The sequence below is a fragment of the Numenius arquata genome, chromosome 10, assembly GCF_964106895.1.
Source record: "Numenius arquata chromosome 10, bNumArq3.hap1.1, whole genome shotgun sequence".
NCBI lineage: Eukaryota > Metazoa > Chordata > Aves > Charadriiformes > Scolopacidae > Numenius > Numenius arquata.
Window position 1 is genome coordinate 27,852,704 of NC_133585.1, and position 20,855 is coordinate 27,873,558.

A 20,855-nucleotide genomic window follows, 5' to 3' on the forward strand; every position below is an offset into this window, starting at 1 on the left:
AATCTGTTCTTGGAACTTACAAATATAAAAACGTCACTAACTAAGTTCTCTTAAATAAGGAACTTGAACATTATGGATTTTTTTCACCTTAGCAGGGGGAGAAGGGTTAGTTTTAAAATCGTATACTGAACAAAGCAATGGAATTAACTTTTAAAAAAAAAAAAAAGAAAGAAAGAAAAAAAAAAATGGGATTGACTCACTCTCCAGAAAAGGGCTATTACTTATTACAGTGACATACGCATGCACACATCTGGCTGAACGCACATTCATCTCCGTTGCTCAGCTTTCCCTCCTGCACCTGTTTGCCCTGCATGGTCCCATAGCCAGGCACAGGCGCTGGAGCTCCAGTCAGCCCTAAGCCTCTCAAACTCCATCATCCCGGCACCTGACAGACACTTTGCAGCTGCAAAGGGACAGCCCTTCCCTCGCCTCTCCCCAGAGGAAAGGCTGAGGTGTGGGGAAAGGAGCACGGAGGGTCTTCCCCACAACCGTGGCAAGGAGCAAGCAAGAACCTGCTGACAGTGCAACCTAGGAAAAATCTCTTCTCGTACAGATACTGTATGTTGAAATCTCACAGAAATTTAACTAAGTGGCTAGGATACTTCAGTGTTACTGCATCCATTCTAATTTTGCCTGGTTAAAAAAAAAAACAAAAACACCCACACTTTCTCTCTAGCATCCTCATTTATCTCATATACTGAGTTTAGTAGGGTTACTAACCTGTACTAATCATCACTGTCTAAGCTGAGCATATCTTCATTTCTAGTTGCTCCTCCTCCGAGACCGTACCTTTATCTGGTTTGTTAAGAGCCTACTAAGAAGTGGACAAGACAAGGTTTTAATCAAATGTAAGCAGTAACAACAGGTTTTATTCAAAACTTCCAGTAAAGAGGACCCACTAGTTTTGGAATAAAAGTACTTAAAGTACTACAGCTTACGTGAATATAAAAGATCAAAGAGAAGAAAATAAACCAAGCAGTAAAAAAAATTAAAAATTAAAAATATATATTTTTTTAAAAGTTTGAAATAGACCCACACAGGGATTTTTAAGTCCTCCAAACAATTAACAGTTACTAGGTTTGGCAAAACAGGATTCTCTTACAAAATTAAAAGCCTACTTCTGTTACATAAACTGTATAAAACTGTTCCATACTTAAAGAGCACTCTGTACAATTTTGTCTTGAAATACACAGAGCTGCAGCCTTCAAACTGCAGGAATTAATCGTTTTGTCCTCTTCATGGGTAAAAGAATTAACCGGCTGCGCAATTGTTTTGGGGGAAAACGAAGAGGCAAAAATAGTCAGAATTAACAAGATGAAGCCACTACAAAAATGAAATGCACAGCAAAACTCAGACCTCAGTTTAAACTAACAAGCTATGTTTACAATATATTCTACAATTCAGTTGTCATTTCCCTTCCCACTCCCACCTCCCCCCATTCAAATATTCCTAATTCCTTTATGGTCTAAATCTAATTAATTTCTAAACTTTCAAATACACCGTACATACATTTAGCAAAAAAGATACCTAACATTCTTACAGCAGTATGGTCAGGACACAATTTCAAAGATTATTACACAGTTATTGAGATTAAACCTTATGACTTTTTTTTTTTTCCCTTTCTTTCTTTTAAAGAGAACAGTAACCATTAACATAGACAAATGGTTTTAAAATGTACTGCGGACAGCCTGCAAAAAGCAGACTTCACCAACATCGGCTCTTAGCCCCAAAAGACACAGGGGAAAACAGCGAGCGCTGAACGTAAGGAAGAGAGAGTATCTCAGAGTGCCAGCAACAGGAAGATCCTTCGGGAAGTTGGTCTGACAGACTGTGGTTTTGGCTCGGTCGTTCCCATCGCACTAAGCCCTGCAAATCAACTTTGCAATAGTACGTTACAATGTAAACTAAAATTCTTGATACCAACAGTATGTCAAAGGGGATTTTTTTTTTTTTTTTTCTGAATCCAACAGTTGGTCACAGAAGTCAAGTATTTCCATGGCTCTTATTCAGCTGTTGCCAGTTCATGGGGAAAAAAAAATAATAATAAAAAAAAAAAGTATGTGTCTGACTCATACGTCCTTCAAGTACATGCAAGGCTCAATTGTTTCCAAAATGCAGGAGCTTGGGACCTTTTAAGACACTGAAGAAATAGGATTATGAGGAGAGCCCATCTGAGTAAGTACTTTATCCAGCCACTGAAGGGGACCATGAAGATGTATCTCTATCCAGCATGGAGTGCTCGTTACATCTTGGCGATGATACTCAGCTCCCCAGCCCTGGAAAAAGAATCATAAGTGGGGAAAGAAAAAAAAAAAAAAAACACACCTTATTTTATAATACCAGGTATGTGAGAAGCATACTTAGAATCATCATCTTTCTTACCAAAATACTCTAGCTTTCAACAGTCGTTATCAGCAGAGTAGAATAACACCCTTGATACACCAACCATTATCACATTTCAACAAACAAACAAAAAAACCCCCTACATTTGGAGGAAGTGTCATTTTGAGATCTCTTGGAATAGAAGTCTTTAAATTCTTAGAGACATAACTTGTGGCAGTGCAAAATTTCCCAATGCCTCACTGCCAGTTGCATGATGTCCCAATAAAACCTCTGAAGAGGGGGATAATCAAGTCTTCTCTGCCAAGACCAAAAACAGAACAAATTGAGGGGGAAATGCTGCCAAACAGATCAACAAATTAAAAAATGAGGTTATCGACTAACATTATAGAAGTGGGGGTGAGGCATCTGTCTGACAAGAACCAAAGCATCACTCACAAGATACGATAAAAAGAGCAATAAGTCAGAAACTTTCCCCTTTGAAGAAAGAGGGCATGGTCATTCCCTAGCAGCCTATTTCTCAAGTTAAGACAAGATAGGTTTTGTTTCAGCTCATACCCCATTCAGTTACAGTAATTAGCAAAGATATAAGCAGATATTTAAACAGCATTTGAAATAATTTTCTAAGTGCCCCGTTTTGGGGGCAGGTCTGGAGACAAGGCTAAAGATGGTTGCAGGTACATTTTTCTCTGCTCTGTATTAACCCCTACCAACCCCTCTATATTAATCCCAACACAGGTGGCAGCAGCTCTAAACGCTGTGCAGTGCAATATCCAATATGCAGGAGGTCCCGTGCGACGGTTCAGGCAACACCGCCATACAACCCTACAGAATGCAGAGCTATAAACAACCTATTCCATTTCAGAAAGCCCTGTCCTAACACATCTGAAAGTTTTTATCCTCCTATCAAGGAGAGCCCTTCAGCATATTACCATTTTCATTTGGCTACTTTCATACATGTGACCAGCCAATTTATATCAGTACACCTGTTGACACTCGCAGCCACATCACAAATCTTGACCTTGCATGACCCCCTAGAATAGAAAGGTGTGTGTATTATTCTAAATAACTACTGCAGCTCCTAATTTGGGAGTTGCTGGTCAAGACAGATTTAGAGGATTAAGCTATCTACACTCCCACAACTGCTATCAACGACTTACACTGCAGTCCCAGCTCAACTGTCCAAAAACACCACCCAGGAACAGAAGCTGGGCCTCTTACAGATAGCATGAACCATAACAATGGACAAAAAAAGGAGCAAAAGCTGATGCTACATAATTAATTGGTGGCTTTTCCACTCTTAGGCCAAATAATTAATGACTCAATTCTTTTCAAAACTTAGTTGTACTGTATCTTGCCATACCCCACAAAATTAAAAAGATAAGCCCCATAGTTGCAGAGTACTTATGCAAATAATTCTATATACACAGACTATCTACACATACATTAAATACAAAAATTCAACTGAAACACTGAAAATTTACAAGGGGCAATTCAATGAAATTAGAATAGTTAACAGACATGATAGAAATGCTTCACAAATGACTACAGACTTATGTGAAGAAACGCCTTCTGCAGGTCACCTCAAGCTTTCAAAGTATGTGCGTCAGATGCACTTCATCCACAAAGACAACAGGTCAATGGAGGGAGGCACTGGACCGTTCAAAATCACCACATTAAGTAAAAGTAATTTATTTTGCTTACAAAATCATCTCAAGAAAATTTTCGCATACCTTTACAAAACTCATACGGAGAGTGCACATCTTAGTAAGCTCATACACTGTCTCAAAGCCATGGTTCACTGACTGAGCCAAAAGCTGAGCAAACTCTTGATTGTTGAAAATTTTCAGACTGCAGCCACTGGGAATTTTGCAGACTGTGGTGGGATGGAAACCATGATGGTAGTTGCAGTTCCGACTTTGCACAAAAATACTGCTGTCGCTAAGACATTCGGCATACACTTCCCCACCGACATAATAGAGATGAACACCTAGGAGGAGAAGGTTGACATAAGGAGGTTAGATGAATTCACACTGTGTATCTGTTTTCCACGCTCTCTCTCCGCAGACATATGTTTCTGCTTGAAGAGATAAACATTAGTTGCGTATCAGACCGTGAGCTGTTTGCCTTCAAACTTGATTTTTACTTTTCTGTTTCATCAGAAGGCGATTTGAAAGGAGGGTGTGTATGTATGTATATGTAAAGCAAATTAGTAATTCCTGCATTTTAACATGTTGTATATTCAACAACAATAAACTAGCAAGTACTGCAGTAGTTTTGATGCAGTCCGTTGGATGGCTTGACCACTTGAACTTCTTTCTCGTCATATTTATGTAAAATAGTAATTGGGAATGCAAGAGGAGAAAGCAGAAACCTACTGCATAATTTGTAGATACTAAAGCAGCCCCAAGCTGGATTCTCTGGAAAAGTCCCGAATGCTATTTTGGGTAGCGTGAGTTTTTTCAGCTCGCTTTAATTCCAGAGAGCTGGAAAAAGAAAATGGCCCTTATACAGCCTCAAGTTATGCCAGAGGAGGTTTAGATTAGGTATTAGGAAAAAATTCTTCACTGAAAGGGTTATCAAGCGTTGGAACAGGCTGCCCAGGGAAGTGGTTGAGTCACCATCCCTGGAGGTATTTAAAAGACAGGTAGATGTGGCACTTGGGGACATGGTTAAGTGGTGGACTTGGCAGTGTTAGCTTTACAGCTGGACTTGATGATCCTAAGGGTCTTTTCCAAACTAAATGATTCTGTGATTCTATATTCCTCATATATATCTGTCAAATGAGGGTATACACCAATTTTACAGTCTTTTTTCCTTCTGCTGCTTGCTCCCTCACCTGCCACTGATGGCAGCAAGCCCCAGAAGAGTGACATACAGGGTACCTTTGTGGAGATTTGCTGTCAGTAGCACTCAATTCCAAAGGCTTTGTGAAAGCAAGAAAATTAGCTTTTTGTGTTTAAAAATGGATTATTTGCTGCTTAAACCTTTCACCTCCCACAGTGTCACAAGTCGGAGAAGTGAACACACAGTATTTAAAAGCTAAACTAAAGTCTGGTCAGAAAGCCTCGACTGTGCTCTGTCATGTAAGATTTTGCTGCTGACTATGCATCTACCTGTGTGGGTACCTGATCTGCAAAAACATTCATGGCTATGCCTTCAAGTTTGGGATTTGCTCCTCCTTCCTTAAAGACTAACAGTTCTACATCATCATTAATTGTACACATTTACTTAATCAACAGCATCCTTGTCTATTCCACGCTCTGCTTCGGTACATATGCAGTTAAGTGCTTCAGCAGAACTCTGCTTGCAGCTGGGTTACTCTTAACAGGAAAATGAATGAGGTGTTAAATAAATATCCTGATACTTGGTAAGATGGATGGGGAGAAAAGGAAGAAGTATTAGGACTTGAGTGGCACAGCACAGGTGTGGTGTACTGCTGAGAGCTGCACAATTCCTCATGTACAGAAAACCTCTCCAGACCGAGGGCTCAACCTTGACGACCTGACAGTTCTCTTCAGTTTCAATTCTTTCCTCCTTTAAGGAGGAGGAAGAAACTTCACTTATCTGCACTTACAACATACGCCCTGTTGCTTGGGCATGCTGAACCCTCGATGGTCTCAGAAAATTTAGAGCTTATTAATAATGTAAACACCTAAAAAATTTGTCTGGCAAGAATGTCCCATTGCAAGGGGCAATGTCAGTTTTGCATTATAGGCGAGTTCCCAGAACAAGAGGACTCCAAGAAGTCAGGCAAAAACCAGCAGCTTTTCTCTTTTGCAGGACACCGTCACAGCCATAGAAGAGAAGCACAAAATTTGCACTGAAAGAATCATCAGCCTGTGAAAAATGAATTTGGAAAAACTGTTTTAACAGGTTGCCTCTCTAAATACTTATTAGGATAGCTAATTTATGTTGGAAATAAGGCTAGCTAAAAATTTGGTGCCAAGAACTATAATTCTGATTTCCATATACACCAATAATCATGATAAGGCATTTCATTAGACAAACTGCCTTAAACTCTCATTCTAATTAAGATTATGATAGCCTTCGGACAATTAAAAATTGATTAAGGGTAAAAGCTTCCTGTAATTACACACCAGGTAAGAACAATACTTTGCTTGTAAAACCTCGAGGCAAGTGGCCCAGGTTGTCATGTCTAAGAGAAACACCCCTTCCCTCCCCGCACCCAAAACCCTAAAAAAATGGATGCAAAGATCCAAAACTCACCTTTGCCAATATGCCGCCTCGTGTTCTCAATGGTAGAGTTGCGGTTAACGTTCGAGAGCAGCCCCAGGCAAAATCTGTTCTTGTTGTTTGAAGGATCAGTGAAGCCATCCACCAGGATGCTGGTAGAAGAAGCATGGAATGCCTCCCCGACGCGATTATTCAGCTCATAGTAGACAATGGAGCACCAGTGCTTTGGCTCTTCATAAGCAACTGCCTGAACATCTGTGAAGCAACAATGGAAACGTTACAACCTAATGGCACGGGAATACAGACCCACGAGACTCATGAGAGACAAAGGTTGCCACTGGATATCAACGGAAAAGTGCAGGAAGCTCCCAGGCACACACCAACCAGTGCCCCAAGATCCCTGCTGCATTTTCTACAAAATGCTACGGTGTGGGGGCAGACAGCAGAGAAACACTGCAATTGCACAGCTCAGCTTTCTTTCCAATTTAGTAAACCAACTTCTACTTCAGTTCATTTTCACTCAGCTACCAAATTTCAAGTCCATTCTGTGCTTACTGCAAAGTTTTATAGTCACAGGGAGAAAAAGCATCACACACCAAAGACCATTTGTAACTTTGAGTACCAAGAAGTACAGCAAGGTGGCTTAAATACACGTCAGCAGATCAATCTCTCAGTATTTGGGGCACGCACAAATCTTTCTCCTGGGCTTCTTGAGGGAAAAGAGGTAAGAGACTTCAAAAACTGAGAGCGACAGACACTTGTCTGCAGAACACGCATGAAGCACATCTTCAATATGAATAGATACCGGTTGGGATCGGAGGCTGCACAAGGGCATAATGTGCAGGATCCTAACAATTATGCTGGGCTGAAGAGCAGATGAAATGGAGGCAGATATTATTTAATGAGAGCCTTTTATTCATTAAGTGCTACCAAATGCAAAACCTGCAACTGTTCATTGCCAAAAGAGTTACTTGTTGAGTAAGAGCAAGGATTTCCCAGAACGTGGTTTTCCAGACTCTGGTAACAAGAAGCTCCTCCTCAGCAGCTCCTGACTGAAGCTGGGAATCGTGCGGAATGCCGACAGGAAACTTCTGGTTCACGATTTCTACCCATCAAGCTCTAGAAACACATGGAAGTCTTGAGATAACACTTGTGACTGTGCACAGGGAACAATTTCTCCACATGATAGCAAAGGTCTTTACTTTCCAGCGGGTGTCCAACAACAGCGTAGGCTTCTTCAGATATCTCCATCCAGAGCACATTCTTTCAAGTGCCAAATACAGCTACAAATTATTAAACTGCCTCCAAATAAAAGGAGGCAAAGCGAAGGGATGTGGTGGCTTTCTGTGGTTTCTTTTCAGTGAAGGAGACCATTTCGCTGCTAAGCCTAGCACAGTTGGACTTGCTGCTGAAATACCAACTTTGCCAATAAAAGCTCCAACCACAGGTCAAAGTGATAAAATGAAAATCAAGACTGGTATTACGGGAAAATTTGTTCCTCTGGCCAGAATCTTCCTTCTCCCAGCCCCAAGTCTTTACTGAAATCAGCCAACTAAGACCAGTGTTCATGTTTTCCTCTGTTCACAGATCATAAAGCTATGAGTTTTCTGATGCACGCAAAACAAAAAACCAAACGTCCCCCTCAAACCAGCAGTACATAGCAGATAAAAAAAGGTGGCAAACAATCAAAAGCAGGATAACACATCCTACATCTCTGTGCAAAACTTCGGAGCATAGTGTCTACTGCTGACCAATAACTTGGCTTTTTAAAACTCTGGTAAAAAGGAGCTGGTCTTTCCTGACACCCTAGCATTTTCTATCCTTTCACATCACTGTAAAAAAAAAAAAACAAAACACAATAAAAATAATAAAAATCAGTCATTAATTATTAGTAAGAAGTTACTACACTTAATTCCCACGAAGATGCCAGCAATTATCAAAGCTGCAGCTTTGCCCCAGTTCTCAAAGTCAGGAAGAAATCTTGCCAGCTGGCCATTCTTACAGAATGAATCATATCTCTCTCACACAGATTTCATACTAACTTCCTTACGTTTGCTTTAAGTCATGCAGAGCAGGTGCGTTTAGTCTCTCTATTCCCAGCATGGGCCAACAATGGAAATTACCCAACTTCATTGACAGGATGCAGCTTGTTAAATCAAATCTCTTAAGACTAACAAATCACCATGAAGAACATGCTCCTAAAAAGTTTGCAACAAAAATGCTGCAGTAAGTTCACAGTAAAAACTCTACTTTTAAAAAAAACATCTGCTGCAGGTTGTAGAAGTAGTGCAATTACAGCATATGTATACGAATAACAATCACATGAAGGCACACAGAAGTAAGGTATCTTTTTTTTTTTTTTTTTAATGAAGGGACAAAGATAAAAATCCATTGTACTAAACTAGTGGGAAAGAAAAATACTAATAGACACGATTTTTATTTTGAAATGGTTAAATGTTAAAAACCAAGAAGAAAAACGTAAACCTTTTCCATCAACTCTCATGTAATAGAGGAATTCTACAGTACCCGTGTATTTTGTGAGAGGGACAAACATGCAGAAGTCTGCCGTTAGGCATAAACATTGAGAAATGTCCTTTGGGCCAGCAAGGACTATACACAGAGAACATATATATTAAAAAAAAAAAAAAAGAAAAGTGGAAATGCTACAGATAGGGTTTCTCACATGCAAAACTCATTCCACTCAGAGAGTAAATAGGTTAGCACAAAAGCTATCCAAATTGTTCTAAGAGGGCAAATATACTTCCTGAAACTAGACATTGAGCTTAGCAACAAAAGCAAAGAAAAAAAAAAATAAAAATCAAACAACAGTTATATTGTTCATATGCCTGTGATCTTGATAATCATTCTGGCACAGCATCCAGCTTGCTGCTCTTTCTTGGCATGGGCCACAACTGTGTAAGCTTATGTGTTCTCTAAAGGGGCTATTTCTCACAATGTGATGAATGCACTAAATCCTTTACTCAGCAGTCACGGCTGGCCGCAAAGGCTTTAAAAAGCAATGTGTAAAAAGATGTCTGTGTCATACTACATAAAGCAACAGGGTTGGGGTTTTGGTTTTTTTTCTACAGATTTTAAAGTCTGTAGCAATGCCACACCTTGGGCAGACAGCTCTGAATTCTGAACCGAGTGCTAACACTGCATGACTCAAAGATGGAACAAAAATGGGGAGAGAGGATGGAACAAAAGAAAGAAAAGCAAACCCAAACACCCTTATGACCAGGAGAAGGGCAAATTATTAAAACCAGAGCATACTCTTTAAGGACTGAAGTTTAGAATTCAAGACAAAAACATAGTAAGAAAAGAGAGTTTCATGAGATGTACTGTCTCAGGAAAAAATACAGATATTCCAGTTGCCCACGTAAAATGTCTCTGGGTGTTTACAAAACTGACAGTATTAGCATCCATCCTCAGTCTTTGCTTGGAGAGCTATACTTGACAATATCTACTGTCATCCACAATTCAGTGGCTTTATATAGCAGTAACTGCATTGTTCCAATGAATTAATGTAATCCTAAGAGATCCTTGCACACGTGTAATTTCAGCATCAGACGCAGAAATGCACAGCATCATAGGTATTCTTTCTGTTCAGTGATTAGTGCAAGTTCTAGGTACAAAACATAAAATGACTTTGGTCATTGACTTGATTGGGAGTAAGAAAGTTAATAAACCTCATCCATTTTATATTTTTAAAGTCATGCGATAGCTTCTTTTCCTAAATAAATATTTACATTTATAATTTTTTTTTATCTCCAGATTTACTACGTCATCCCTTACAACAATAGAAAAAAACTACAGGGCGATTCTTCTTCTTTTCCACAGCTAAAGATGTCCGTAGACAACACAGATCCAAAATTAAAACTCAGTGATTACAGCTCAGTTCTGAAAGCTCTTTACTCTTAAGAAGCAAAGCAGAAGACCAGAAGAAAGTTGCCTTACCTCCTCTGTGTATGTCAGGGGGAAGCGCAGGTGCCATCATGTTGGTATCCATTGGCTGGGAGGTATCGTGTGTCATCTGATCTTCCGGAGGCAGGTAAGCAGGAGGGGGAGTATCAGCTAAATATAGAAAAGGTAGAGATACAAGAGTCCTTTCCTCTCTTTAAAGTACATATACATACCCACATAAACAGTTTTAGCCTGGAAATGCTTCCAGCCTGACTCAGCTATAAACTTCCACCCACCAGAAACCTGAGAAAGCAATCATGGACCTTGAATCAGGAAAGCAAAGAATTACTATGCATCTTAAGCACAAAAAAAATAAAAACAAGTCACTTTCTCTCCATCAAGTCACAAAAGAAAGCTCACTAAGTTTCCAGCCCACATTTTTTGCAGGTTGAAAGTACTGTATAGATATTAAGGTGCAAAGGGGTCTCAGGACCAGGTCAGAAGTAGATATCGAATATAGTAAATATGAACAAAAGCTGGAGTGGAAAACTTTCAGTTTGAACTTTTCTGTTTCCTGCATGGTTCTATCAGCAAGGTATGCAAACATCCCAGGTATATCCAGGACCTTATGATTGCCATTGCAAAGTATTAGCTCTATTTCCCTAGATTTGAAACAGTAGAAAGTGCTCAGGAACCCAAATTCTAAAGAACAATATCTGTCGGTGTCTCTTACCGTACTGCCCTGTTCAGGCTTGGATCACTAGCATAAAAGTAGCCCCTGCGCAATGACCGTCCTCACTGACACACTGCTTTCAGCCCTGTTTGAAGCGTCCCAGCCAAGTACTTGCATTGCCCTCCAGCTGCCTATTTCACTTCTGGGAAAGCTTCCCAAATGGCTTCTTAGAAGCTGCAGGAAGTTGCCAGTGTCACCGTTTCCCAAGACACCAGAGGACACTCTCCTCCAAATCAATTGCACAGAGGTACATGCGAGAGAGAAATCCTTGCCTGGTCCCTGCAAGCTTTCCCTGCAAAAGCTGAGATTAGATTATCACTGTACTGTCTCTGGTGAACACGGCTGCTGCTCATCCCACATTTACTTCCATTACTGAGAGCATGGATTGCAAACGACCACAGCAAATAATCACAGGAGCCTCCGAAACCCTGAAAACCAAATTAGCATCAACAAAAGGCAGGAGAATCACACCACTGCTTTTGTAAGGTTTGGGCTTTTGTGGGGTGGTGGGTTTTGGGGGTTGGGTTTTTGGGGTTTTTTTTGGTAGTTTTTTTTTTTTTTTTTTTTTCCTTCTTTTTAAGAAAACATGTATTAATGAAATCTCTGAACTGCTTACTGCTTAGGAGATACTGCGTGGAGAGCTTTACATCCAATGCTGGCAGGTACCTTGCTAATTCCCTTACTTGGGAATTTCCTTACTTGGATACTCTCAGTTGAGTAAGAGAGCAGCAAAGACAGAGATTATGACAGGACTTAAAAGCTTAACAGTCTGCACTGGCGTTTAAGTCTTGTGTTTTACTAAGCCTTAAAACGTTTGTGTACGTGCAAACACGATGCACAGATAGGGAAACAAGATTGCAAGGCCACAGGCAACAAATGAGCCAGTAGCTAGAAAATTTTCCAAGAACTCTGGATGATTTCTCTGCTTTTTTTTTTTTCCGTATTGTCCAAAAGTCAGCCTCTTTCCTCATTAGTGCAAGACAGACAACTGCCCAGAGCTAAGCATCAAGGACATCAGTATCTTGACCTCTCCTCTGATTCAATTTCTTCACTGCAGCTGCTGACTTGTCTTTACAGGCATGCGGGCAGAACAGACCCTCAAAGATCAAGTGAACTTCCACACGCCAGTGTTCATGAAGACCTTGTTAGAGAAGCCTTTATCTCTGCTGGAAGAGCCCCAACCAGACCAATCATATTAAAAACAACCCCCCCCAAATAAAAAACAACCCCAAAGGAAGGAAAGACAGCTGGTTTTGCAGCAACTTTTCACAATTTTTAAAAAAGCCAATACAAACTCTCTTTCCTTCCCTCCTGCCTCTGCAAATTCAGTAGTCTTCACTCATTTCACAAAAATTTTAAAGAGAAGCAACTATTAGCAGCAGAAATCTATGGACGTTAATTTCATGTAACAGAAAACAGATTTTCAGAAGCCTACTGCTTTGTTTACACACGCCCTGCCCTTCCTCAACCCCAGAAGAAAACACGCAAACAGAACATCAGTAAGCATATGTATGGAGTCCTTCTCCCAGCATTTAGATAAAGAAATCTGTGACAAACTGCTTCTGCTGTATTTTTATCATTTAGATCAAGCATCACAAACTGCTTCTGCAGTATTTTCATCCACCTGCATGTAAAGACCAAAAAAGAGAGACAGCTTCCCAGAATTTTCTACAGACATCGGTCAATAAAGAAAGGCTGGTACTTCTTTGACTTTAGGAAGTAAAACAGCCTGAAGATTTCTTTTCAGGGCCTTAAGGTACTGATTCTCAGTTGAAGTATATTTGTTTCTTGCAATTACATCATTACATGCAGAAATTTTATCAAGTAGCAATAGCATGATCCCCTTGAGAAACATCCTTCTTCTGCAGAACTAAAGCCTCGTGCTGAATTTATGGTGAGCTCTTTCCTGAGCAAGGATGATCTGTAGCATTATACTTCTTGTGCATTGAACACTATGCTTTTTGGGATAAACTGTTGAACTGGTCCACAAAACATTTTGAATCCCTCCTCCTGCCCCAGAAGAGTTTTACTGTAACGTTCCAACTGTGTTTGAAAGAGGCACAATATTAAAACCCTCAGTGTTATTACCAGACAAAATGATTACATAGTCTTTGTTACCTTACACTTCTCAGCTCACTATTGAACGCAAGTATGGGCTGATAATTTGCTATTATTAAGCAAAAAAAAAATAATCATGATACCACTGATGTCCAACCACCTTCTCCCTTCTGAAGAGGAACCGAAGTTGACTGTACCTGGCATCTGGAAAGGACTTCCCGGGTCTGAGCTGGCTGGAGAATGCGGATAGGTGCTACTACTGCTTCCAGGCGAGTTCGGATAGCTGCTGCTGGGCGAGTGGGGGAACGGGTGGCTATTGGGTTGCTGAAAAGAGTCCGGGAAAGTAGCGTTGTGTGGCATATGGGGCTCGTTTTGTCCCAGGTTGCGGAATTGGGCCAAGAGGCTGTGCTGAGGGTTGTACTCGCTGTGCCTTGGAACGAGCACCGGAGGAAGGACTGGAAAGGGAGAAAGGGAAAAGCCACAGCGTTAGAGACTCAGTTTTGAAGGACTAGGCTATACAGGGGAAAAAAAAAAACAAAAACCCAACACAGTATTCCTCCCCTAGGGCATATTCACATCTGTCTTAAAAACAAGGTAGTCAAACCTAGGACTGCATGTCTAAGCAAGAACTCTTTTCCTTATATCCGGTTACTGCATAGCTTGAATTCATAGTGATCATGCTAGCTACCTGGCTTGCCAGATGGGAGCTTGTTTTCACAGAGGGCCAGTGAAGAAGAGCCAAGAACAAACCACAATTCTGCGTTCTAGTTTTAGTCGCAGAGAGAAATGCTGGGAAGTAAATGCTGACATGCAGCTCGTTTTGCTGCATTTGTGATCCTGCTGATCAGGTAATGGCCTGTAACCCAAAACCTTGCTAATACAGACAGATACTTTTTTTCTGAAGACAATACTAATACTAATAAACCTTGAACCCAGTCTGGTCCCAACAGCTGTAATTTTATTTTTAACCTGGACTATGTTCCTACAAGTTAGTATTAAAACAGTTATTAACTCTTCAAGTCAGTTTACAAAATGTGCAATTTAAAGAAAATTACGTAGTTCAAAAAAACCAACTGAGCAGCAATTGAGCTCCAACTATATGCTACTATGGGATCAGAGGAACACACATCAGAAACTACTAGTCTCACCACGCTCCCAAGCCCTCCTCACCAGCAGGGAAACAAAGGTCTCTTTTTAACTGGGAATATGAACATGATACCAGATACACTAAGATAAAAGAATCCGCTCTTTTTCCAATGCCTCAGCTTCTATCTTTGAATGCCTCACAGCAAAGTCCAAGCTATTAAAAGCTAGTTTTGTTATAAACTGAGATTTTGGGGTGATGGGGGAAGAGGAGAGGCAAGGGCAGGGAGAAGGAGATCTGTGCACGAAGGAGTGGAAGTGAAATAAAAGAGGAGTTCCTCTCCACATCTGCCCCTCGTCAGCACCTCCATTTCCCAGCATCTCCATGGCCAAGCAGGACAGGAAGAAACTGCCCAGGATAGCCTGCCTTCAAGGGAGGGTGCCAAAAACCAACGAAAGCAAGCCAGGCTACCATCCCCTCTCCCCGAGACTCCTGCCCTGTCCCCAACACCTGGTGGGCACACAGAATAGGAACAGGGAGCATGTATACACAACAAGCCTATACAGACGTAACTATCATTCAGATTAATAAAGGTGTTTCAGAGACAGCTGCTTCACCAAAAGGCTGAATTACAAACTAACTGAAAAAAAAAAAAAAACAAAAAACAACAACAAAAAAAACCCCACACCTTGCCAAGACAAACAGGTTCTTCCAAGATACTGCAGTATCTTTACTCTTCCAGCACTTTGCTTATACAGGAGCATTCAGACATTTATGTGAGCATCTTGGAGTCCAAGAGCACCAGGACGCCGCTCAACGCATAGATCAGGCCTGAGGTCCAGGTCCATGTTTAAAATAGATACAAAACTCACACACATAAAACTCACTCAATCTGTGACCTGATTTAGGAATAAACTGGGGGCGGAGGTGGGAAGGAAGAAATAAATTGAAAAAGAAGCAGGTTTCCCTTGCTCTTTTGTTTTTTTGGCATACGCCTAAGAAAGAAATTAAGCCACCAGGTTTTTGCCCGCTGGTGGCGTTAATGCACGAAAAGTTTGATCCCAGAAATCTTCATTGAACATACACTGAAAAGAAATCCCCTCACTACTGAAATTATGGCTGCCCATTAAGAGTCAGAAGCACATTTTAAAGATTTAATCTGATGTCTCACTTTCTTAGAGTAGCTTCACTGAGATTCCAACAGATCTCAAACATTTGAGGCAGGTGTCACCCCTAAGTAGATTTGTTTAGATGTGAAAATTTTAACCAACTCCAGTTTACTACTTCAGTAAACAAGGGCAGAGCTAAGGATGTTGTCTCTCTGGACCTCTCTAAGGCCTTTGATACGGTCCCTCACATCCTTCTCTCTAAATTGGAAAAATATGGATTTGATGGGTGGACTGGTTAGTGGATGAGGAATTGGTTAGTGGCTGGTTGCATCCAGAGGGTACTAGTCAACGGCTCAATGTCCAGATGGAGATCAGTAATGAGTGGTGTCCCTCAGGGGTCTGTATTGGGACCAGTACTGCTCAATACCTTCATCAATGACATAGACAGTGGGATCAAGTGTACACTCAGCATATTTGAGGATGACACCAAGCTGAGCGGTGCAGTTCACACGACTGAGGGATGGGATGCCATCCAGAAGGACCTGGTCAAGCTCAAGAAGTGGGCCCTTGTGAACCTCATGACATTTCACAAGGCCAAGTGCAGGGTCCTGCACCTGGGTTGGGTATCACCTGGTATCAATACAGGCTTGAAGATGAAGGGCCTGAGATTAGCTATGCCAAGGAAGACTTGGGGGTACTGGTGGATGAAAAGCTGGACATGAGCCGACAATGTGAGCTCGCAGCCCAGAAGGCCAACCACATCCTGAGCTGCATCTAAAGAAGTGTGGCCAGCAGGTCGAGGGAGATGATTCTGCCCCTTTACTCCGCTCTGGTGAGACCCCACCTGGAGTGCTGTGTCCAGCTCTAGGGCCCCCAGCACAGGAAAGACATGGTTCTCTTGACGCAGGTCCAGAGAAAGGCCACAAAAACAACCAGAGGGCTGGAGCATCTCTCCTATGAGGACAGGCTGAGAGAGTCACTGTTGTTTAGCCTGGACAAGAGAATGCTCTGGGGACACCATATTGTGGCCTTTCAGTACTTAAAGGGGGCTTATAGGAAAAGATGGGGCCTGGTGCAATAGAACAAGGACTAATGGCTTTGAACTAAAAGATGTCAGATTTTGACTAGATAGAAGGAAGAAATCTTTTACGAGGATGGTAAAACACCGGCACAGGTTGCCCAGAGAGGTGGTAGATGCCCCATCCTTGGAAACATTCCAGGTCAGGTTGGACAGGGCTCTGAGCAACCTGATCCTAGTTGAAGATGTCCCTTCTCATTGCAGTGGGATTGGACTAGATGACCTTTAAAGGTCTCTTCCAACCCAAACTATTCTGATTCTACAATGAATATACAAAGTTCCTAATTATGGCATTTTCTGAAACAAAACACATCCATCTGCCATTCTGTGGAGGTTCTCAACTGCAGAACACCCCAGGAGAAGCTGCATCTCCCTCGGCTGTGCAGACTGTCCCTTGCCTCTAATGTAACTGTTCTCCCATGTCACTGGAAAAAGCCATTAAAAGTTACTCAACGTTCAGGTAGGCATCACAAGTTCCCTCATTCACAACACAGCAAATGCCAAACCCAATCTCTCTGAATGTTAGGATCTCTAAGGATTAAGCTTGTTCTATTAAACCTCGCAGTCCTTTTGCAGTGAGGTCAAGCACTATTTAATTGTCATAGTCAACATTTGCTGGGCTAATAAATTACCAGGGAAAAAAGTAACAATGAGATCATGTGTTAAAAAGTATTTTCCCTTTCCTGTCTTTATGATTATTCTTTACTTTTCCAAGCATTAAAAACACAGCTTTCCTATCTCTTCCTTTCCTATGGATGAAGGTCAAACCATCAACTTTTCTGAAGTTAATTTGTGCAGAAAGTACATCACCTACCTTTCCCATCCCCTACCTCGCATTAAACAATGACGCACATGACATCACAGGAAGCCACACGATTTACAGCATTTTAAAATAGCAGGAGAACAGGATATTTTCTGTATGTTTTCTGTAACTAAAATGAAACAGTGCCAGATTTTCCCAAGGTATATATGCGTGTTTTCTCCCATTGGGCAGAACGACTGGCAAAGTTTAGAAGGACTTAAAATAAGAACGAGTCTCCTCTTTCCAGCTCTCCCTCACGCAAACCTACACTTTTTGTCCAACTGCTTCAACCTCAAATGATTAAATGCCAATTTCTTCAAAATACACATGGAAAAGGGGGAAGGGAGAAAAAGAATACAACTGGTATTGATACAGCACAAATAATCTCAAAAATATCGTTGCAGAATTCACTTGAGTCCTGCCCCTAAATTCACATCCTCCTTGCATACACAACCTCAAAAGAGGAGGGGGCCAGTCTTTTTTCAGTGGTGCCCAGGGATAGGACAAGAAGAAATGGGCACAAACTTGAATGTAAGAAGTTCCACCTAAACACGAGGAGGAACTTCTTTCCTGTGAGGGTGGCAGAGCCCTGGAAAAGGCTGCCCAGGGAGGTGGTGGAGTCTCCTTCTCTGGAGACATTCAACACCCGCCTGGACAAGTTTGTGGGCAACCTGCTCTAGTGGACCTGCTTTGGGAGGGGGGTTGGACTAGATGATCTCCAGAGGTCCCTTACCAACTCCATGTGATTCTGTGATGATGTGAAATGAGGAGGAAAAACCCTGAAAGGCCACATCAGGCGGGACAGAGGCTACCGCACTCCAATTAGTCCAACTCACTGCCATAACCTGATCTCTCCGCAGCTCAGGAGCCTTTTTTGCAGGTTAGCTGCTCCCACCCGAGTCACCAAGGAGTTAATCTGAATGCTGCTCACTCAGGAGTGAAGACATGAGCAGGCACCGGGGCCCTTCCTTCACAAGTATGGAAGGACGCCAGGACCTCAAAATGTATAAGGGGGATGCATACCCTTCTTGCTCCCCTCGCCCCCGTGTAAGGCGCTGAGCTTCTGGTCAGGTTGCAGACCTCAACCACATGGAATAACAAATCACTGAGGCTCAGTACAGCAGGGGAGGAGGCTGATCTCCGCTGCAGCTGCCAGCTCCAGGAAGAGGTATAATTGAAGGGGGAGAAAGCATGAGAGGGTTATTCTGTGCTAAGCCAGCACACCTGTTGCTATGAAATAACGAAGCAGCGCACATCTTTGCTGTGCGGATCTCTGCGGGATGCTGCTTCAACAGTTTCCAGACAGAATTTCTCCCTTCCTCTTTACCTTCTTCAGCGGAAGGAACACAGATGCAAAAAAAAAAAAGAAGATAGGACTTTTTGAAAATTATCATTTTCTCTATTCATCAGTAGGGATGCATATATTTAAAGGGAACACATTATTACATGCACTGTTGTCTTTAAAAGCTACTGCAACAGATTTGCAAATTCAACCTCATTATAATGATTAAAACCAGTTAATGGAGTAGAACCACAAGTCAGCTTGATTTCTGCACTTGCTCGAGCACCAGGTTTTATGAGCTATCCCGTGGCTAAATTTTGCTCCAAGATTTTGTGTCTGGAGACACAAAAACACCAGGAGTTGAGAGTTAATACACGACTACTAGCTCTAATGGTACTAGTAATGGTTGAAGAGGAAGATAAACCACCTGGAAGCCAGGCTGGGTATGTTTGTGGAACTGTAGCTAAGAAGAGATCTTCTATCTGTCAAGATAGCCTGGGAATTGGGTAACTTGTTTTTGCCATGCAAATAATACCCAGAGTATGCCTGCACCAAACAAGTGGAACTGTGTTAAAGAAATTACAGCTACAGGGCAACCCCACAGGGCTATTTCATCCAAGAGCCAAGAATGCCAAAAATATAGAAGACAGACCAAAGACAACCTGGCTATTCAGATAAATGTTCCAACTAACCACACCAAGAAAGAAAGGCTTTTATGAAAAAGTAATGGTGGCCTTTGAAGAATGCTACTGATCTCCACTCTTTGTATCTCCAGCATGTAATCCCGTTCTTCAGAAAACTAACAGGTGTGCTGTCCTAGAGTAAAGATTTTCTTGGTTCTCTTTTTTGTTCTATTTTCACATTCCAGATACAATGATTTTAGCAAACATAGAAAATCTCCAATTTTCTAAAAAAACACTTCTTTTTTTAAAAGTTTTTCTATTAAAAAAAAACAAACCACCCTAATCCAAGCCAAGGGACCTGCTGTACTTTCAAAGTAATGTCTTTCCTATCCAGATGGGTTTTGGTTATCTCACACAAGCCCAGATGACAGCTAGTTTCCCTTAAGAGCTCGTTTTTTCCCCCCTTTACATGTTACGTGAAAATTTGGGTAGGTATCTCTCTTTTCATGTCTGGAAATTGAAAGACCAAGTAATGAAACACAACAAGGGGCCACACGTATGGAAGCAGACTTCGATCATCCTTCCTTGTCAAAGTAGATTCTACTTCTTCTGTGAGCTTTATAAAATAAAAAAAAAAAAAATACAAATAAAGAAAAAGTTGAGCAATTGCTACTGCACTTTCTGCTCTTAAAAATCATGATGACGTGGTCGATGTATGTTTTGTTGAAAGGTTTGTACAGGCTTATACCACAACAGGGCCCTCAGCCCTAATGAAGACCTCAGGGCACTATCATTAGACAGCGCGCTTTAATTTCCAAGCATCATATAGCTGCATTTTCATATGAATTTATGCAAAGCCACTTATGTTCTACTAGAAAAATAGAACTGCAGGTTGGGAAGGGGGGAAATCCTCACACACCATTTTGTGCTATCTGGAAATGGGTATGAAAACATGGGGCAAGGAGGAGGAACTTGTGGCTTGTACTCCACGCTCTGGATAGAAAATCCTGCAAAGACGAAGTTGTAAGAAAAACAAGAGAGTTAGACGAAGACAGAAAAACACAAAAAAAAAAAGAAAACCAAGAAAAACCAAAACAGAGCAGCAGTGTTAAACTAACAAATTTCAACCCTCCTAAAGACTCCTAGCTTAATTTCCTGCCTTTGAGGCCACAGCAGCTGAAGTTGGCTGTGGCATCCTGGTGAGCAGTTCGGTCCCACGGTGGGAACAGAGCAGGTACCAACGTATGCTCAGCTGAACGCGCTCAGTTTTGCTTGGTGTCTGTAGCACCGGAGAGTCACTGAAGCACGCTGACTGAAAGGTCTTGCCAAGAACTTGCTTGTAAACAATAAAATACCAAGTAGAAAGAAAAGTTTTAATGTCATTAGGTTTTCCCATGTTGCCTAAAACAAGACCTGGCAAAAACTGAATATTCTTTGACCAGAGGACAAGTTCTCACATAAAAGAAACTTACAGGTCTACACTTAGGAGAGAGTTTACTCTTGGTTAAGAAAAAAAAAAAACTAATTAATAGTGTTGTGGCAAAAGCATTCACTGAGGATCCAGCTGCTTTATGTTGTTCCAATACCACCTGATGTAAGCAAAGCTGTGCTACTGGCTATGGTAGCACAGCTTTGCTTTACTTTTT

At 41.4% G+C, this 20,855-nt stretch overlaps 1 protein-coding gene across 3 annotated transcripts in view; it reads right to left on the minus strand.

Moving 5' to 3' along the window:
* Positions 1–840: 840 nt before the first annotated feature.
* SMAD1 (SMAD family member 1) overlaps positions 841–20,855 on the minus strand; it is a 52,684-nt gene continuing 32,669 nt past the window's right edge. For 2 of the 3 annotated variants that reach the window (XM_074155202.1, XM_074155203.1), the window contains exons 3-7: positions 13,429–13,686; positions 10,495–10,611; positions 6,571–6,792; positions 4,074–4,330; positions 847–2,276 (exon numbers count right to left, since the gene is read on the minus strand). In XM_074155202.1, coding sequence (XP_074011303.1) covers positions 2,133–2,276; positions 4,074–4,330; positions 6,571–6,792; positions 10,495–10,611; positions 13,429–13,686 — 998 coding nt within the window. In that variant the 3' untranslated portion in view covers positions 847–2,132. Of the gene's footprint in view, positions 2,277–4,073; positions 4,331–6,570; positions 6,793–10,494; positions 10,612–13,428; positions 13,687–20,855 lie in introns of all 3 variants that reach the window. The other variant, XM_074155201.1, reaches the window with a different exon arrangement.